The sequence below is a fragment of the Argiope bruennichi genome, chromosome 4 (assembly GCF_947563725.1).
Source record: "Argiope bruennichi chromosome 4, qqArgBrue1.1, whole genome shotgun sequence".
NCBI classification, from domain to species: Eukaryota; Metazoa; Arthropoda; class Arachnida; order Araneae; family Araneidae; genus Argiope; species Argiope bruennichi.
The window spans coordinates 15,038,091-15,055,831 of record NC_079154.1 but is presented as its reverse complement, the minus strand read 5'-3'; the positions used below and the strand labels follow the sequence as shown (position 1 = coordinate 15,055,831).

General features: G+C 25.0%; 1 protein-coding gene across 1 annotated transcript in view; it reads left to right on the top strand.

Annotated features, from left to right (window-relative positions):
• LOC129967124 (receptor-type tyrosine-protein phosphatase N2-like) overlaps positions 1-17,741 on the top strand; it is a 595,790-nt gene that overhangs the window by 231,322 nt on the left and 346,727 nt on the right. Inside the window, exon 3 of the mRNA XM_056081809.1 lies at positions 4,267-4,317. Coding sequence (XP_055937784.1) covers positions 4,267-4,317 — 51 coding nt within the window. The remainder of the gene's footprint in view (positions 1-4,266; positions 4,318-17,741) is intronic.

Sequence of the window (17,741 nt, the reverse complement as noted above, 5' to 3'; positions counted from 1 at the left end):
TCGGTTTGTTTTAAATTTTATTTCAGAGATATTCACATCTTTATTTAAAAAAAGAAAGGCGGGTAATAAGAATATATTTTCTGAATTACAATATTAAATACAAAAGCATTTTTTTATATTAAGATATCAAAACATAAACATATTTTTTATTTCGAGAAAGACTGTGTGTGAGTTAATATATAATATAAATACATTTAAAATATATCTAATATGATAATAATCAAAATAATATGATTTAAAATGCAAATAGAACAATAAACGAATAGAGGAAAATAACCTAATGCAATTTTTTTTTTGCATTTTTTACTGTTGTATTTTATTATTTTTATTTATGGATTTACTAATTTTATCGATTTATTGGTTTCATTGAAATTTTTGTCATACTTGCAAGCTCTTGAGGGCAAGTAAATTATTTGGAAATCTGTATATAGAAAGAAAAAGTGTATTGGACAACTATTTCGTGTTTCTTTAAGAAAATTATATATATGATTTCCATTATTTTGTGAAAAGAAAATTAGCTTTCTATTTTATCCAGATTTCATGATGAAATCTTCCAAGGATTATAATTTTTATGATTGAAATGGGTAGACAAAACAGAGATTGAAAATATCTAATTTTTTTTTCTATACTGTTAGATTTAATTCCCACTAAATTTCAATTCGCTTGCATTAAAATTTCAGAATGGAATACAGTTTGTTAATCTATAAGCTAAATAATTTGAATTTTTTTTTTATTTTTGAGAGGGATTAACTTTGAGGAATATATGATTGTTTAATTACAATCATTCTTGAACAAAGTATTTAATCAAAGGACTATTACATTCCTTTTCCTTTTTTGAAATCTTTTATTTTAAAATTTTTTGCTCTTCTCGTTTTACATGGAATAATTTGTAAAAATTTCTAAACACGAGCTTTATTAAAAATGCTCACAGATTTCATATTTTAATGGCGCTCTTTCTTTCTAAATTACTAAAATCATCCTTTTGTCATGCCAAAATAAAAATTAAAATACTTCAGAATTTAAGAATTTCGAACTCTTAAATCAAATATATTATTACAAAAATATGAACCAGTTCTTGTAAATAATTATTGTTTCACTGCACATTTTTTGCTTGCGAATTTACGCTGGTATGTAAGATCAAGACGTTTCTATTATTTGTGTCTTTCGGCCATTAGAAAGAAAGTAATTACTTTAAGTTCCCAAAAAGAGCCCACAAGTTAAATCCTGTTTTTCTTTTCAGGTGAAGATTTCCATAAAAACCGCCGAATCAATTAAACGTTGAAAAATTTTGAATAATAATGACGGAAAAGCATTAATTATAAGCATTCACTTTTTAACTATAAATATCCCTGGCCGTTTTTCTTTTTTTAATTAGAAACAGCTCTTAAAATATTGTATTTCTTCATTTATGCCATAATTAAAAACATTTAACAAAGACTGCTGCCTTAATTCATACTTTCAACTCGCTTCAAGGAAGTAGCGCTAAAATTTCTTTTAATCTTACATAGATAAAAAAAAACCCTGCTTAGACAATAACAATAATAATAATGCAGAAAGACTTTTCGTCAGTGTTTTTGCTATTCCAACTACGGCAACAGTGTCTTTCATGCAAGACTTTTAAAAATAAATCATTGTCCGTAAAGAGAGTATTGGGTTACTCGGCAATTTTTTTTTTCAAATGCGGTCCATTTAGTGAACCAGGATTTGTACAACTCAACTTGGTGAAGGCGGTTTATTGTTACCCCTGATGGAATTTCGAAATCTTTCTAAAATAGAACACTTCCATTAAATACTGCGACAGGGATGGACGGAACTCTTTCTATTTTCAACAACATGTCGTTTTAATCAGAAATATGTATTACATAGTTATTTGTAAAATCCGAAACTCTTGCTTTAAGTTTTAATGAAGGAAAGTCGAGTCATGTTACTTCTCCATTTAAATGAATTTTTCCTTTTAATAAAGTTTCTTAGAGGGGATGGAATGAATTCTGGACGAAGTTCTCCTTGATTCTTAAAACTTCCCAGGAACATGGTCTCGAAATAGGGAAGGAGATAAAAATGTATGGACAAAATGGGTAATACATCAGATAGAATTTCTCTTTTTCTCTGAAGGAGATTTTGCACGGCAACAGGCAGCATCAGAATCTATGTGGCGTATATTCATATACGGGGACAGAGAGGAATTCGGGGGACTGCATTTTCTGTTACGTGATCTGAAGCATCATATAACGCAAAGAGGTCTTTCTTTGGGGAAAGCGCCATCAAAAAGTCTCTTACCTCCCCTCCACTCACCTGGATCCATTCATTCGCTTTTACTTTCTATGTAACTCTACAATATGATTATTTAGAATATGAGAAAGCATTTTCATTTATGGAGAAGTGTATAGCATGGCTCTTTCAGGAGTAATTTTCCTTAATTAAACCAAAATCATGAAGGGTTTTAAGATAATGTAGTAGAAATTAATGGTAATTTATATAAAAGCATAAGACGAAGAACGAAATGAAGTATTAATCAACTAATGCTCGGTGTTGCAAGATATATTTTTTTATTTTTATTTAAATCCAGATTCATGTTTAAATTTCATTAATTATTTTAATGGATTTTTAATCCACAGTTTTGATAAAATAAAATATAACGATTTCCATAAAACCTATAGTTTGTTCTGAAAATAGAATTAAACATAAAAGTGAATAATACTTTTATAATTTATATTATTTTTTATAACTATAAAAACTATTAATATATATATATTTTTTAAATTTTAATTCCTTGAAATGGGCGACAGTAATCCATGCTTTACTCTAGTTTTTAAATTCAACGTTTTTTTTTAAGTATATGAATTCATTTTGCATGGATTTTTGAAGTATATGATATTAAATTAAAATAGATTTAATTTACTGTTATGAATAATTAACTCATTTTTTTGCACTCTGGGTTAAAAAATGTGACTGGGATTTGTAACATTTTTAGTTGTAATAAATTTCTGTGGAATAAAATAATTACAGGATTATTGCTTTAAGACTCTTTTTATATTTTGAAAGACTCTCATCGAGTCTTTCAAAATATTAAATGAATATTCGATTTTTGCTTTCAAATTTCTTGTAATTTTGAATTTATAATATTATAATTAATTAATGCATAAGCACAAAAATGCAATAAAATGTTCATTGCCGTGGAATTTATGAAATTTTAAGAAAACTTTAAGAAGAGATCATTCTTTCTTCCAAGAAATTCCGAGGTTGTCACCTTCTGTGCGATGTTTCGCATTGCTTATTTCATAAAGTTTTCAATAAAAAAATATTTAAAAAAATGCAGTTTGAGTAGAAATTTGGTTTTCACTTGTTATTCATAGGTATATTATCCATGTTATTTATTTATATTTTTCTGTGTATTTAACTTTATTTCCATTTTAAAAAAAATTAATAACTAGCCTTTGTTGTTTACAGATTTGCATTCATGTTTTTGTAATCGCATTAGTATATATATATATATATATATATATATATATATTTGGTTTTTGTTAATTTCTACATAAAAATATTTTGTGAAATCCTAAGAATTATTGTAATAAATAAGTAAATATATAAAGTTATAATTATCAATTAAATAACTACTGAAAAATTCTAGGAATAAAAAAATTTTGTTTTGAAATGTTCTTATCTGAATTAGTATTTAAATTATTTCCATAAATAGGATTTCATTTAGAAATAAGATTAAATGAATAATATTTAAAATGATAAACTAAATATGGATATTTAAATTCTTTCCAACTCCAGAGAATAAGCTTAATTTTTCTGTGTCAATTCAGAAAATTTTCGTAGTTACCCTAGAAAACTTATTTTTCCGTCAAAAGTTAAATCTTTTAATGTCAATAACATTCTTATTGTAGAAACAAAAAAATTGATATGCGCATTTCTATTGAAATGTGTGCTGAATGTGGACTATAAACCCTTTTTAACATAAAAAAGAAATGAAAAAGGAACAGTATCACACATTATCTTAGTAATAGCTTTTATCTTATCACGCTTTTAGTAATAGATTTAAATCATTTAAAATAACAGAACATTTTAATACTCAGGAAATAAAAGTACCTTTTATGAAATTAACAGTTTTTTTTATCAATAATATTCACCTTTGAAAGAACTATTCCTGGACTTCTTTGTATCTCTCATTAAGATAAATCTATTTAAAAGTTATATTAAATTTTTAAATTGTACTTTCATTTAAGTTTTCTATTGGTATTATATGTCTTTTACGTTTTTTAGGTTGTTTCTTCAGCCCAACTGTGTGTGAAGTTGAAGAAGAATGTTTTGATGGTAAGACATTTTAAGTTGTATTTTTGTTCAATTTCATGCTTTTATACTACAATTCGTATTCTTTATTTTATAATTTTTTTTCTTTTTTGTATCGAAAGATCAACTTCACCTTTAAGCATTCTTTTCGCAATTCAAAGTTCAACAATCTTTTTATATGTATGGATAAATTACTTTTCAACATTTGTTTTTAAATATTTTTAAAGTATGAAAAATATTTAAAATACAAAAATTGGAATTTCAAATAGAGTTTCGCAAAATCACAGATTTAAAAGATTCCAATACTATTTATATTATAGGCAAATTAAAAAGAAAGTAATAGTATAACTTTACACTTTTTTAATTTTATATTACTTATATAAAAAAAAAGTTTTGAAAAAAATTCTGAAACCTAATAATACTTTGGAACATTTTAGAAAATTTTATTTACTAAATATTTGAAGAAAATTATTTTTCTAGTTTGGTGATACAGTACACAGAAATTAACATTAGTAAAACGTTTTGATAATTTCTTAAATAAAATGTTGGAATTTTTTAATTGATTTGTATAAATAAACAAGTTCTTTTGCAGAATATTTGTTTGGAATTAGAAAGAAAAACCAATTCAGATTGTCATTTTATGCTGCTCAGTTTTCATGTATGAACTCTTTACAGTTTCTGTAAGAAAAATTCTGAATTTACTGAAAACAACTTAGAAAAGTTTTAATTTTTCAAAATATTTAAAGAACTATTGATATTGTTCTTTATATATATTTCTTATATATATATATTTCTTAAAATATATTTCTTTTAACACAGTATTTCAGGTTTTCTTCTACAATAATTTTTATCTGCCTTTTCAGTTTAATTAATATAATTTATTTGAGCTCTAATTATCGCAATTTTTTGAGACTTGGCACAAAAAGAATTCTATGTGCTTCAGTTCATTCATTAATTATTTTGATAAATGAATTGCAACATATGACATTCAACTGAGCTTAGAAAACATTTTAAACATCTGGAATTAAATGAGCAAGTTCAAACTTAGAAACTTTTAAATTTTTCATAACAATACATAATATGAAACACAAAGCGGAAATTTCCTTTCCTAGTTTATTCAGTAATTTAACATTATTTTCTCTAAAATTCAAACTGAAAATAAAATTGGCTTTTAAAAGGCAAAACAGAAATTACCTTTCACAGTCCATTTATCAGTATTTTTTTTCTTCGATTTGGAATTATTTTAACATTATTTTTCCAAAAATTTCAATTTCTCCGAATATTTTGATCAAGAACATATAAAAATCTTTGCAGAATCTTATTAAACTAACAATGTATTTTCTTTATTGAATATTTTTAATAATTTCATCACAGATCTTAATTTTATATATATATATATATATATATATATATATATATATATATATATATATATATATATATATATCATATTAAAATAATTGAATTTTTTTATATGTGATATATTTACAATGATCTTTTACAATAACAATTTTACAATTAATTTTACGATTTTTTACAATTTTTTACAATGATTTCTTTTTTATTGCATATTTTTAATAATTTCCTCACATATCTTAATTTCTAACATATATATTATAGTAAAATAAATGATAAATTTAGGAAATCAATGATATATTTTCTTTATTGAAAATTTTTAATAATTTCCTCACAAATCCTAATTTCAAACATAAATATCATACTAAAACTATTGAAAAATCTTAAGGAATCAATAATATATTTTCTTTACTGAATATTTTTTAATCATTTGCTTACAAATCTTAATTTCAATAGTCAAAACATTTTTAAAATAAAGATTGTTGTTTAAGAAAGGGAGACAATATTTCAAAAATAAAAGATTTCTGTGATGTCCAATAGAAAAAAAAAATGATGCAGCTTTTATAATTATGGACGTCTTCTTTATTTTGCTAAGCCTTGCTTTCGTAAGACCTTCTCTTCCTCTGACATCATGATTTCGAAATTATCACTAATTAAAATTCTCGTGAAGAATTTTCGTTCCTGACGCTAGGTGACACGTTTTATGTAAAGTTCCATGAAAATTTACTTTTTTCTTATTTTTGCATCAAACCCTATTTTAAACAGAGGTTGTTGTTTTTTTGCTACTCTTTAAAAAGTATATCATTCTTTGACATCATCTTTCTTTTTCATTTATTTTATTCTGTTGCCACCCAGGGAATTCCATGACGACACTTTTTTTGCACATTTTCAACCTCAAACATGACTTAAACCTAAAAAAAAGAGAGAGAAAGAGAGAGAAGAAGAAGAAAAAAAAATATAACGAAAAAATGTGATCCTCACTCTGGATGATCTCTTTTCGATTAATTTTGTTTCTCTCGTTCGTTCCGCTGATTGAGAGAGGGGTGGACTGAAAGTAAGGGGATATTCAATTTCCCCTCTCCCCTTTTCTCCAACCGTCCTTTCATTTTGTACTTTTTAGGCTAAGCCTCTTTGCTCGCCGTGACAACGGAAATTCTAATTAGCGGGAGACAATTTGTTTCCAGTTAACTAAGAATCGAAATACACGTACAAATGCAAAGATCATTTGAAAAAAATGGAGCTATTTAAATTTAAAAAGAGTGAGAAAAAATTAACTATACTATAAAAATCTAATGTGTTTTAGTCCAAAATGTAAATCTAATATATCATTGTATCTTCCCCTTTTACTTTTAAGCTAATCTAGTAGTATATATTTTAACGATAAATAACAATTCCCCATTTTTATTACACCCAGACGTTTTTGGACAACAGCTTTAGCAGGAAAAATGTTTTTATTTTTGTCATAAAAAGAAATAAATCATTTGCTTATTCACTTATATTTTTAATTATTTTCTATATATAATTGCTTATTATATTTTCTTATTGCTGATATAGTATTTTTAGGGTTTAACAATCTTTTAAAGGTAACTAAAATTAGATTTTGAGTGTTTTATTGCAATCATTTTATTTCAGAAGTTGGGTTGAATTCATTACTTAAATACTGGAAGTGTGGGGCAATTTTTCATTCTATAATAATCATTAAATGTATTTATTTCTCATACATAATTCTGAATTTATTTTTATTTAAAATAAGAGAAAAAATCGAAAATTTAAGCAAAGTCGCAAAGTTTAATTTTCCGTTTACAATATCAAGAAAAAAGTATTAGTCATTAAATATAAATATGTTCAATTTACCTATTAAAAATTAAGGTTTTTTTTATGAGAAAATGTAAATATTTTTTTAATAACAAATATTGATTTCATAAATAAAATATGAAAAGTATTGATAAAATCTGGTTGTAAATATTTGTTTCTTTAGTTTAAACATTTACTTATCATTTTATACTCATTTCTTGTTTAAATATCAACATGCAAATCATGTTATATTTGTTTTTACACATATACAGGGTAGATAATGCTTTTCTAATTCGAACCATGTAAACATTTTTTTTAAGTTACAGTGACAAAGAGGTAATTTGAAAAGAAAAAATATTTTTTTATAACTTATTTTCCTTTAAAACAATGCAATTGACTATTTAAAATATATAATTTAAAGTAGTAAAAATATATCATCTTGAATCATGTTATCTATCCAATTAAAAAGACTAGTCTTCTAAACTGGATAGCTGGCTTTCGAAACTTTACACATTTATCTTTAATAGCAGTTAAAACAAAAGTAGTTTTACGTAGTCCATGAAACAATTAAGATTTACCATGCGTTGATAATTTTTTTAACAATAACTTTTGGATATGGATACTAGTTGCTTATACTTACAACTATTTAAATGGCATTCTGTGTGCAAGTTCAGGGACAGAAATCTTAATTAGTAAAATAAGTAATTATGAAACCATTAAAAATTGCACGTGCTTGGAATTAAATTATTTGTATAAATCTGTTTTATTTAACTGTCTAGAAAAATTTGTAAGGTTCACACATTTCATTGTTCCAATAGTAAAATCTCCAAAATAGTAATAGTTTATAGTTTGCATTTTTCTATGAGCTAAACAAACGTTCGAGAAATTTCTATTTTCTGAGAGAATAGTGAAACGGAGATCAACCGAGAATATGTTTTTCTAAATCCCTATTAAATGGTATAATAAACTAGATCATTTCCCAAGAAACGCTTCGTAAGATTTTCTAAATATTGCCTAAAGAAAACAATTCTGAATGCGACCAGTCCAGTTTTTTCCAGGCAATTGCTTAGCTTCTCCTAAACAACTTTTGAGTCACAGCAAAGACAAAAAAGCGCTTAATTTTGTTTTACGAAATCATTTTAATAAATTTTAGCAAAACAAATGTCTTCTCTAAGAATCTTATATACGTCGTTATTTGCTTAAAAAAAGTTTAGGACTACTAATTTTTTTAAATAATTAAATTTGATATATAAATGCAAATACATATTCACTTGTTGCAAGCATGTGGAGTTGTCTGTATAAAAAAGTAGCCAATAAATTATATTAACATTATTTCAACATGAAATTTCCTAACACATGCTTTTTATAAAGTATTTATTTCGTATGGCATGGCATTATTTTATATGATAATATTATATTTTGAACAAATTAAACATTATCTTCATAAAATTTATTATAATATTACTGCTATTAATTTTTTTTATATTTTAAAAATCTAAAAAAAAATTAATTAGAGTTTGTAGTAATACATTTTAAGAACAACAATTTTGCCTATTTCTTAAATAGTTAGCTTGAAGTATAACTATCCCATGGGTGCATAATACCACTTATTGAACATAGATAAAACAATTGATAAATTTCAGTTTTTCTTATCAAAGTTTTTAGATTAAACCTCTAAATATTTCAATAATTATTATATCTGCAAAATTAAATAATTTCTATAATTTTCCGAATTAACAAAATATTTAAATTACTACATTCAGGCAATATTTAAATTTTTCTAGATTTAGCAATAGCTTTTGATGCATGATATATTTTCGTAAGTAAAATTTATTATATTGAGAAAGTAATTTACATATAATGTATGTATTTATTATATATTAGTATTTTACATATTAGTGAAAATATTTACATGTTAAATACTTGCATTTACATGTTAGTACTTGCTTGAAATATTCATTAATCACAAAATCAAAGCATAAAAAGCAAATATTTCTTAGGCAGAATGAATAATTATTTAAGAGCCATAATTTTAATTGCAATAATTTTATATTCTGAGAAAATTCGTCTAGTCTCATGCTAGATGTAATCACCTGACAGATTCTAATAAATAAAATATTTAGTATTTTGAGTGATTATGACCATTTTTGGATCATATCTGCATCGAATCTATTGATTCCACATATAAAATTAATTCCTTACTTTCAAATATCGTTCTGTTTTAATTATTTAAGAGTCACAATTTTAAATGCAATAATTTTATATTCTGAGAAATTTTGTCTAATCACATTCGAGATCTAATCACCTGACAGATTCTAATAAATAAAATATTTAGTGCTTTGTAAGATTATGGCAATTTTTTTTTTATCATTTCTGCTTCGGATCCATTTATTCCACATATAAAATTAATTTCTAACACTCAAATACTGTTCACGTACAGAAACTCCTGGGGTCTTTTTTTAAATGTTTGAGATCTTTACTTCTGAATATTTGATTATTTATTTTCTATATTCAGCTTTTATTTATTAGTGCCAGATTTTCTGCTAATAATGGCACCTTTAGCTATATTTTTTAAAGAATTTATTTTAGTACACATATTTCATTATGCTATCAAATTATCTGTTTATCTCCCTCTCACTTACATTGCTGCAGTAAAATTATTAGTTTTGTCCAAAAATATAAATTACAGCAAAATATAAAATGTTTTTGATATACGAAACAGTTTAAATAACCTTTCATTCTAAATGTTTTTGTTTTGTTTTTCTTAAGGTATATATATATATATAGAGAGAGAGAGAGAGAAAGAGAGAGAAAGAAAGAAAGAGAAAGTAAAAGTCAATAAGACAGATATCAACAGAGACGAATAACACAAAGAACAAACACAATGTACTGTTTGAAAAGGGATTGAAAAAAACCCCCAACATTTTGACAACGATAAAAATCGAAAAAGAAACTCAACAGAAATAACCTTTATTGTCCCATTTTATTTTTCCAGGAAAACCCCTTCTCGAAGTCTGAAAGAATAAAAAAAAAAAGAGGGGAAGAAGCTGAAGGGTAGAAGGCCGATCGAAAGACCCGTTTAAAAGCTGAAAGTAGTCGAATTCGCGTGCAGCACCCTTGTCCTGAGACTTAATCTTTAAATAATTGATATAATCTTCCAAACCCTATGCGTGGGGAGGGAAGAGCTTAAGTTTCGAGAAGGCAAAATCATTATGGGAAGACGGGGGTTAACCAGTAATTAGGGCAGGCTTCGTCTTGCATGTATACATTCATGTTCATGTGTCAATCCATCGGTGCACGGAAAGGGAGGGAACGAATAAAATGATTGTTAGTTCACCAAGTACTGCACTGTGCTTTCGTACCCTTTGCATCCTATTTCCTTGCGGGTATGCAGAGATCATGACAAACGCAGAGGGATTTATTAAAAGAAAAATCCCAAGCCATTTGTACATGCTTGGTCCTTAACTGCACCTTTTCTCTCTTTCCCCGTGGGGTTGAATCCAATCGGGTTTGGTGTATGTTCCCCACGTGTCCTGTGACAACATAATCTTTTAGCAGACTTCTTGACAGTCTGAATGCTTGGAGAAGGAAACACATTCTTGTTTAACTGTGCAGTAAAATAATTACAAATATTGATATGGTTTAGGTATATATGGATATTACTTGTCTTGTGATGATGTAATCTGGTAGATATTGTTAACAGCAGACTTCTTGATAGTCAAAATGTTTTGATGAGGCGGGGAAAATACATTTTTGTTTAATTATACAGGAAAGAAATTAAAAATATTTTTACAAATTTATGGAATTAATTTGTAATTTTTGCTCATATTTTGATTACATTTTCAATAAAAAGAAAGTAAAAAAATTGGAAAGCTTTTCCCTGATATACATAGAAAATAATAAAAAAACTTATAGGTTAAAAACAAATTTTTGTGGAGTTATTGTATTATAAATTAAATGGATATAGTTGAATGAATGATGATAAAATACTTATAAACATAAAAATAAACTTTAAAAATTTTAATATTTAAGGGAAAAAAGGAGCATAATATTAATAAATTTTAATTTAATTAAAATTTATTCATAATTTTCTTTAACTTAAATGAATTCATTCTAATAATAACTTTTTAATTTTTTACCTAGTTTGCTTTAATTCTTTAAAATAAATAGATTATTTAAAGAAATAATAAAGGATGAACATATGTAACTTCTGTAATGACCAACAATCCGCGGTAAACTAACTCCAAAAATTAAAATGGCTGCAATAAAAATCCTCTGTAAAAATTGAAGAAAAGTTTATAATCCACTTATTGATATAAACATCAGAACAATAACTGTTTTCCGTAATTGTGTAGGATTATATTTACTTAAAATGAATTATCTATCTTTAAAATGTCTTATTGAATAAAATAAGAAACATGTTCTTATAAGAAAGAAGTTTCAAAGATATTTTAATTTAAAATTGTTAAACCAAAGTAACTAATGAATTAATGGAAATAAATAATCTTAAAAATAAGGATTTGCTTGTTTACAAGAAAAATTCCAATTTTAAAATTGTAAAATTTAACTATTTTATTTACATATATCACAATATACAGTTAAATGTTAAAATTCAAGAAATGTTATCACAGAAACGAAAGATTAATTGTTTAATTAGATTAAGATGTATATTTAACAGTTTTATTATTGTTAATAAGTTATGTCATTGAGCACGAGGATAATTTTCTTGATTAATAAATAAATAAAGCATAATAAAGTAATTAGTAAAGAATTTCTCTCTTCTGCATTTTAACAAACAAAAAATTAGTTTAATCTTCATGAATCTAGTAAGCTCTTCTCTAATTTTTATATTCATTTCAATTAATAAGAACCGTAAGCGAAATATATGTAAAATATTCACCTATTTTATTTATGTGGTATCAAACAAGCATTATAAGAAATATAAATTCATTATTTTTCCTCATTTTTTCATTTTTTTCCTTTTTTTTTATTCTTAAAAAATATATGAAGCATTTTGAGTAATTTATTATGTAGCATTTATAACAATTGTTATGCATATACAGTATGTTTGAAATAAAAACAGAACACTTAAAAAATAGGTTAATAATTCATTGTAAGGAAACGTAGTAAAAATTTGTATGAAGAAATTAGCAGCTTAAATACTAAAAATATTTAAATCCAATCAATATAATTTAGAATTTCAAAAAATAAATGAAAATAAAAAAAGTTTTAATTATATTTCTTTCCAAATATAATTACTTATTTGAGAAGGTGTTCTAGTGTTTTAGGGGGGGGGGGAATGGAATTTTATGTGATAAACAAAAAGATAAAAATAATTAACTTATAATATTTTTTATTTTATATTATGCCTTGTAATCATTATTCTTGTAATCATAAATCTTTTATTTATGGTGAATTACTTGGAAAGTTCCAAAGCAATGTTCAGAGCAAAAATGGATCAACAAAAATAGATGAAAAAGAAAAGTAAATTACATTGTTACTTTAAAACTGTGATCGCATTAGGAAATATTTTTAGATTATATGGCCTGGAAATTAATTACATTAAATCACCATCAGGATTTATCGTTTTATTGACCATCTAATTATTACCATAGCATTTTAAATCTAGGCTTTAACTACATTGGTTGAATAAGAACTATATATTTATTTGAATCTACTTAAAAGCATTATTTGAATTTTAAAGAAGCTTGCTTAGCTATATTTTATATTTAAAAAAGAAATCATTATATATAGATAATATTAGTACTCTTTAATAATAAAATATTTGTTTCGTTTAAATTATTGCGCTCCTTTCTTGAATTTAAGCATTAACATTACGCAGAATTTAGATTTGTTCCATATTAGATATAAATCCATAATTGTCACATTGATTCTTTAAATAACTACCGTTTGTTAATCTTACATGCAAATTCTGTGTGCTGGGTCTTATACCATAGCCTCTGGGTCTCGGAAATCTCTTATGTTCGAAAGAGAAACAAACTGAAAAGCAAGAATTAATGATATATCTATTATGATGAGAATTACCAACTCGGATTATTAAAATCACTAGAAAATGCTCTGTAGCTTAACTTGAATTCCTTTTAATCTTCTGGAAGGAATTAATGTGACTGATTCATGTCAATTTATTTCCCAATAATCATTTTTCCAGTGTAAATCAACTCTCTTAAAGATAATTCTATCCATAGAGATAATGATCCTAATTAGAAGACCCGGAAAATGCAACTTTCTTTGAAATTTCACTTTATAAGTAAATGCAAAGCATCTCGACTTACATATAAGGGATTTACATGATAAACCTCCTACTGCGGTATTTGAAGAAGAAAGTAATACTTGAATATAACTTAACTCCATAAATGATTATTAGTAGCGATATTATATGAATACTTAGTAACTATATTGATAATAAATAAATAATTACTTATATGGAAAAGAAAACAGTTTGGGCTAATTATTTACTTTATATTCAGATTAAATTTTTAATATTTATATATAGTTGGCTTTTATATATTTATTTTAGTTATAAAATTAAGTTTTTATATTATTTAAAAAGAAAAAAAACTTCAAAATATTGTTCTTAATTCTTACTTCAAAATATTGTTCTTATTTGAATAATTTAACATACTATTTCTTTACTTCACTTCTAATCCAAGAACTGATATATTTTTAAAAAACACATGACAAAATTAATAACATGATTATATTTTTATATTATTATTATATGTTATTTTATATATTAATAAATTATATATTATTATCATATAATATTATATTATTATTTTTATATATTATTTTATTATATTTATAATTTTTTTATTATTATCATGATTATCTTATTAAAAGACATGATTATTCGTTATCATTTGATTTCGTAAGACAAAGTCAATAAGTGAAAAAAAAATTTAAAATTCATACATTCTTACTAAACTTTCAAAACATTGAAATTACATTAAAATTACTCTGCTTACTCATCATTTAAATTACTATATTTCCTAAAATTCTTTTCCTGGTTTTAAACATTAAAAAGAAAAAGCATTTGGAATGCTGATTCAATAAATATCGGTGGAGAAAAATGTTTGCTTGTTTTCCTTAGTAAGGTTTTTCGGAGATTTTATATTCATAAATTTATTAAAGATATTTTTTTTTCTATTTTTTTAAACCAAGATCTTATAATATTCGCATACTTTTTATATACTATGATTGTAAACCAATATCCATTTAAATGAATTAATTACATTTTCCTTGAAAACTTTTCGATGAGTACATTTTAGATTTGCTGATTCAGATTTAGATCAGCTGCTCAAAAGTATATAAATAAAATGAATTGAATTATTTCTGATATTTCAGTTCATCTCCGAATTCTCTTAGTAAAGTTTAATTAAAATAAATTATTTAATTTATTTTTATTTGTAAATTAGGCAATAAACATAAAACATTTCTCTTTTTTCGTTCTTGCAAAAAACAGCTGCTATTCAATCAAAATCCTTATTCAATGTGAATTGCGAAAATGCTGTGATTTCATGTACGTCTCCCTTGTTAAGAGTTCATTCAAATACATCAATGAGCCAGAAAATCCCGCATCGGAAAAAAGCAGTCCCTTCCTTACATATGACCTATTTTGCGGGCTTATATTCTTTGAATAGAGGTAAATGCTTATGATAAGGTTCATTTAACGTAAATAGCTCATCAGTAAATGCAATGCTCGCTTTTAAATCACTTCTCTTACATGTAATGGAGAATTGAGGTTTAGTGAATAAGAAGTAATTTACGATTCCTATTCCTAAAACTCATCAGTAGAATTGTCCTTCTTCGTTTTGAGAAAAATCATTAACTTTATGTTTGTCCGCAATAGATCAGTCGATATTTTTTTTCAAGTTTGCGTTTTTACAATTCATGGATGAATAAATATTATAGTTGTGAAAGTTCTGCTTCTTAATAATATTTATTTTTACTTTCAGAAGATGGACTAAGTGTTCAACTTTTTTTTACATCAAAAATAGAACAGGAAAATTATTAAATTTAAATTTCAAAATAAAAACAATTAAAATAATATTAAAAACTCGGAACATTAAACTCTAATAATAACTTTATTATTCTTAAAATATTTAAAAATGAATCGCAAAATATTTTGCTTTATATTAAAGTTGCAAAATGTATATTTAATAAAAATGAAAACATTAACTCTCTGATAAAATTGTTATAAGATTTACTTATTATATCAATACCTTTGTATTGGGAATCATATTTAATTATTAAATAAAACTAAAATTTGAAAAATAGGTTATTGTAAAATATTATTTTATTTCTAAATTGGAATGAGATCGAAAATAGATTTTATCAATAATCTTATCTTTGAATCTCCTTCTATGCTGCTTATAAATAATTCGTTTCAAAATCGCTATTTCGTATTTTTTCCCAATTTTGTTGAAATTTGCAAAAAAAAAAAAAAAAAAAATGATTTATTGCCCTCTATTTTGTTTTTACTTTATTCAGAAAGAACAATCATCACTTTTTCCTTGCGATGTTTTTTAGGTATTAGAATAAAATTTATGTACAAAGACATGAAATTTCAAATACAAATGTCTATATCGATGATATCGATATCGAATTTCTATATACATGAGCTAATAATGAATTTTACTTGTTTTTTGAAATAAAATCTCGCAAACAAAATAAAACCTAGAATTATTTAGGAGACGATAAAACAAGATAAAGATGAAGATGCTTCGAGTTACTTTATGCAAGACTGATAAATTTCAAATTCATAAAGTTGAGACTCCAAAATAAAAGATATATTGAGGTTTCAGACTTTTATTTTTGTAGAAATTTTGTAGACATCCGCAGACATATCGAAAAGAAATTGTGTTCAAATTCATTGATTCTGTAAGAATTCAAATGATTCAAACAAAAACCCGGAAATTTAAACAAGAAACACTTCACTTAGCTAACGTTTTAGTAATATTTTTGAAAATCTTTAAGCGTCTAGACATCTAAAATTCAACTTCCTTTGAAACTGAAATAAAATCCATGTAAGGTATTATGAACTTATTTTTAGATTGTTAACCTTGAAATTGCATCCGAAAATAATTTTATTCTTAGAAATGCTTAAATGATACTGACAGACAATTATTTATACTGTTACAACTGTAACGAAATAAAACAGTGTTGAATTTAAACATCTTTGTAGGCTCTAGGTAAATATAGAGAACATAAGATGTAAAATAAATGAGCATAGAAACATAAATGAACACACGGAGAAGTGACAATTTTATCCATTTCATCCCAAGTTTTCTAAATTGATTAGAGTTATTTTATATATATATAGCTGGTCAGTTACAAATAACCCTAAACAAATCTGATGAGGTGTAATATACATTCATTTGATGGAAAAGCAATGATGCACATAAGACAATCACATATAGCGATTTAAATTATATTCAGTGCATCAGAAAGCATATTTAATTGTGTGCCAACAAGTGTAACATAAGGCTTAGAAATGTAAATAAATATTCAGTCGTTAGAAGAAGAAAATTTCAAATGGAAAAGATAAGGAACAAGCAAATCCAAAGAGAAAAAAAACAAGAATGTTCACAAGTACAAACAAACACACAAAAAAATTGCTCACATGCAAGCGTAAACATTTATTAATTAAGATTATAAAATGAGAATAGATTTAGAAACAAGAGCAAAATAATATATTCAAAATACAAATACAAAACGCCAAAAATATATATAAGTAAACACATTGAAATACAATTTAAATAATACGGCAAATAATACTGTTACTACATGTGCAAAATTATGTGAAGAACGATTCTGCACAGAGACAGGAAGCGAGGAGATCTTCTATATTATTTTTAGTAGACCATTCATAAGTATACGTCTTTCGGAAGTGAATTTGGCACATTAAAGTTTCGAGTACTTGGCATTCTGGACTTCACCACTTAGCAAGAACATAGAACATAGAAGCGTTTCAAATAGATTTTAGTCTCCATGCCCAGTCACAAATTCGTTAAGTTTAAATTTATATTCCAATGTGTTAGGATTTAAATGTCTATGAATGGAAGGAATAAATTGCTTAGTGAATTGTACATTTTTCGACATTTGATATAAGATCTTCCTCACAAATATAACTTTTTTCTTAAAGACATTCTTAAAATACGATTTAGGGGTGTTCGTAATAAGAAATCAAACATTGATGTCTAAAAATTAAAGGACAGCAACATATTATTAGAAAAAATAACTTGAAGATTTATTTTAATAAGAGGATAAATATTACA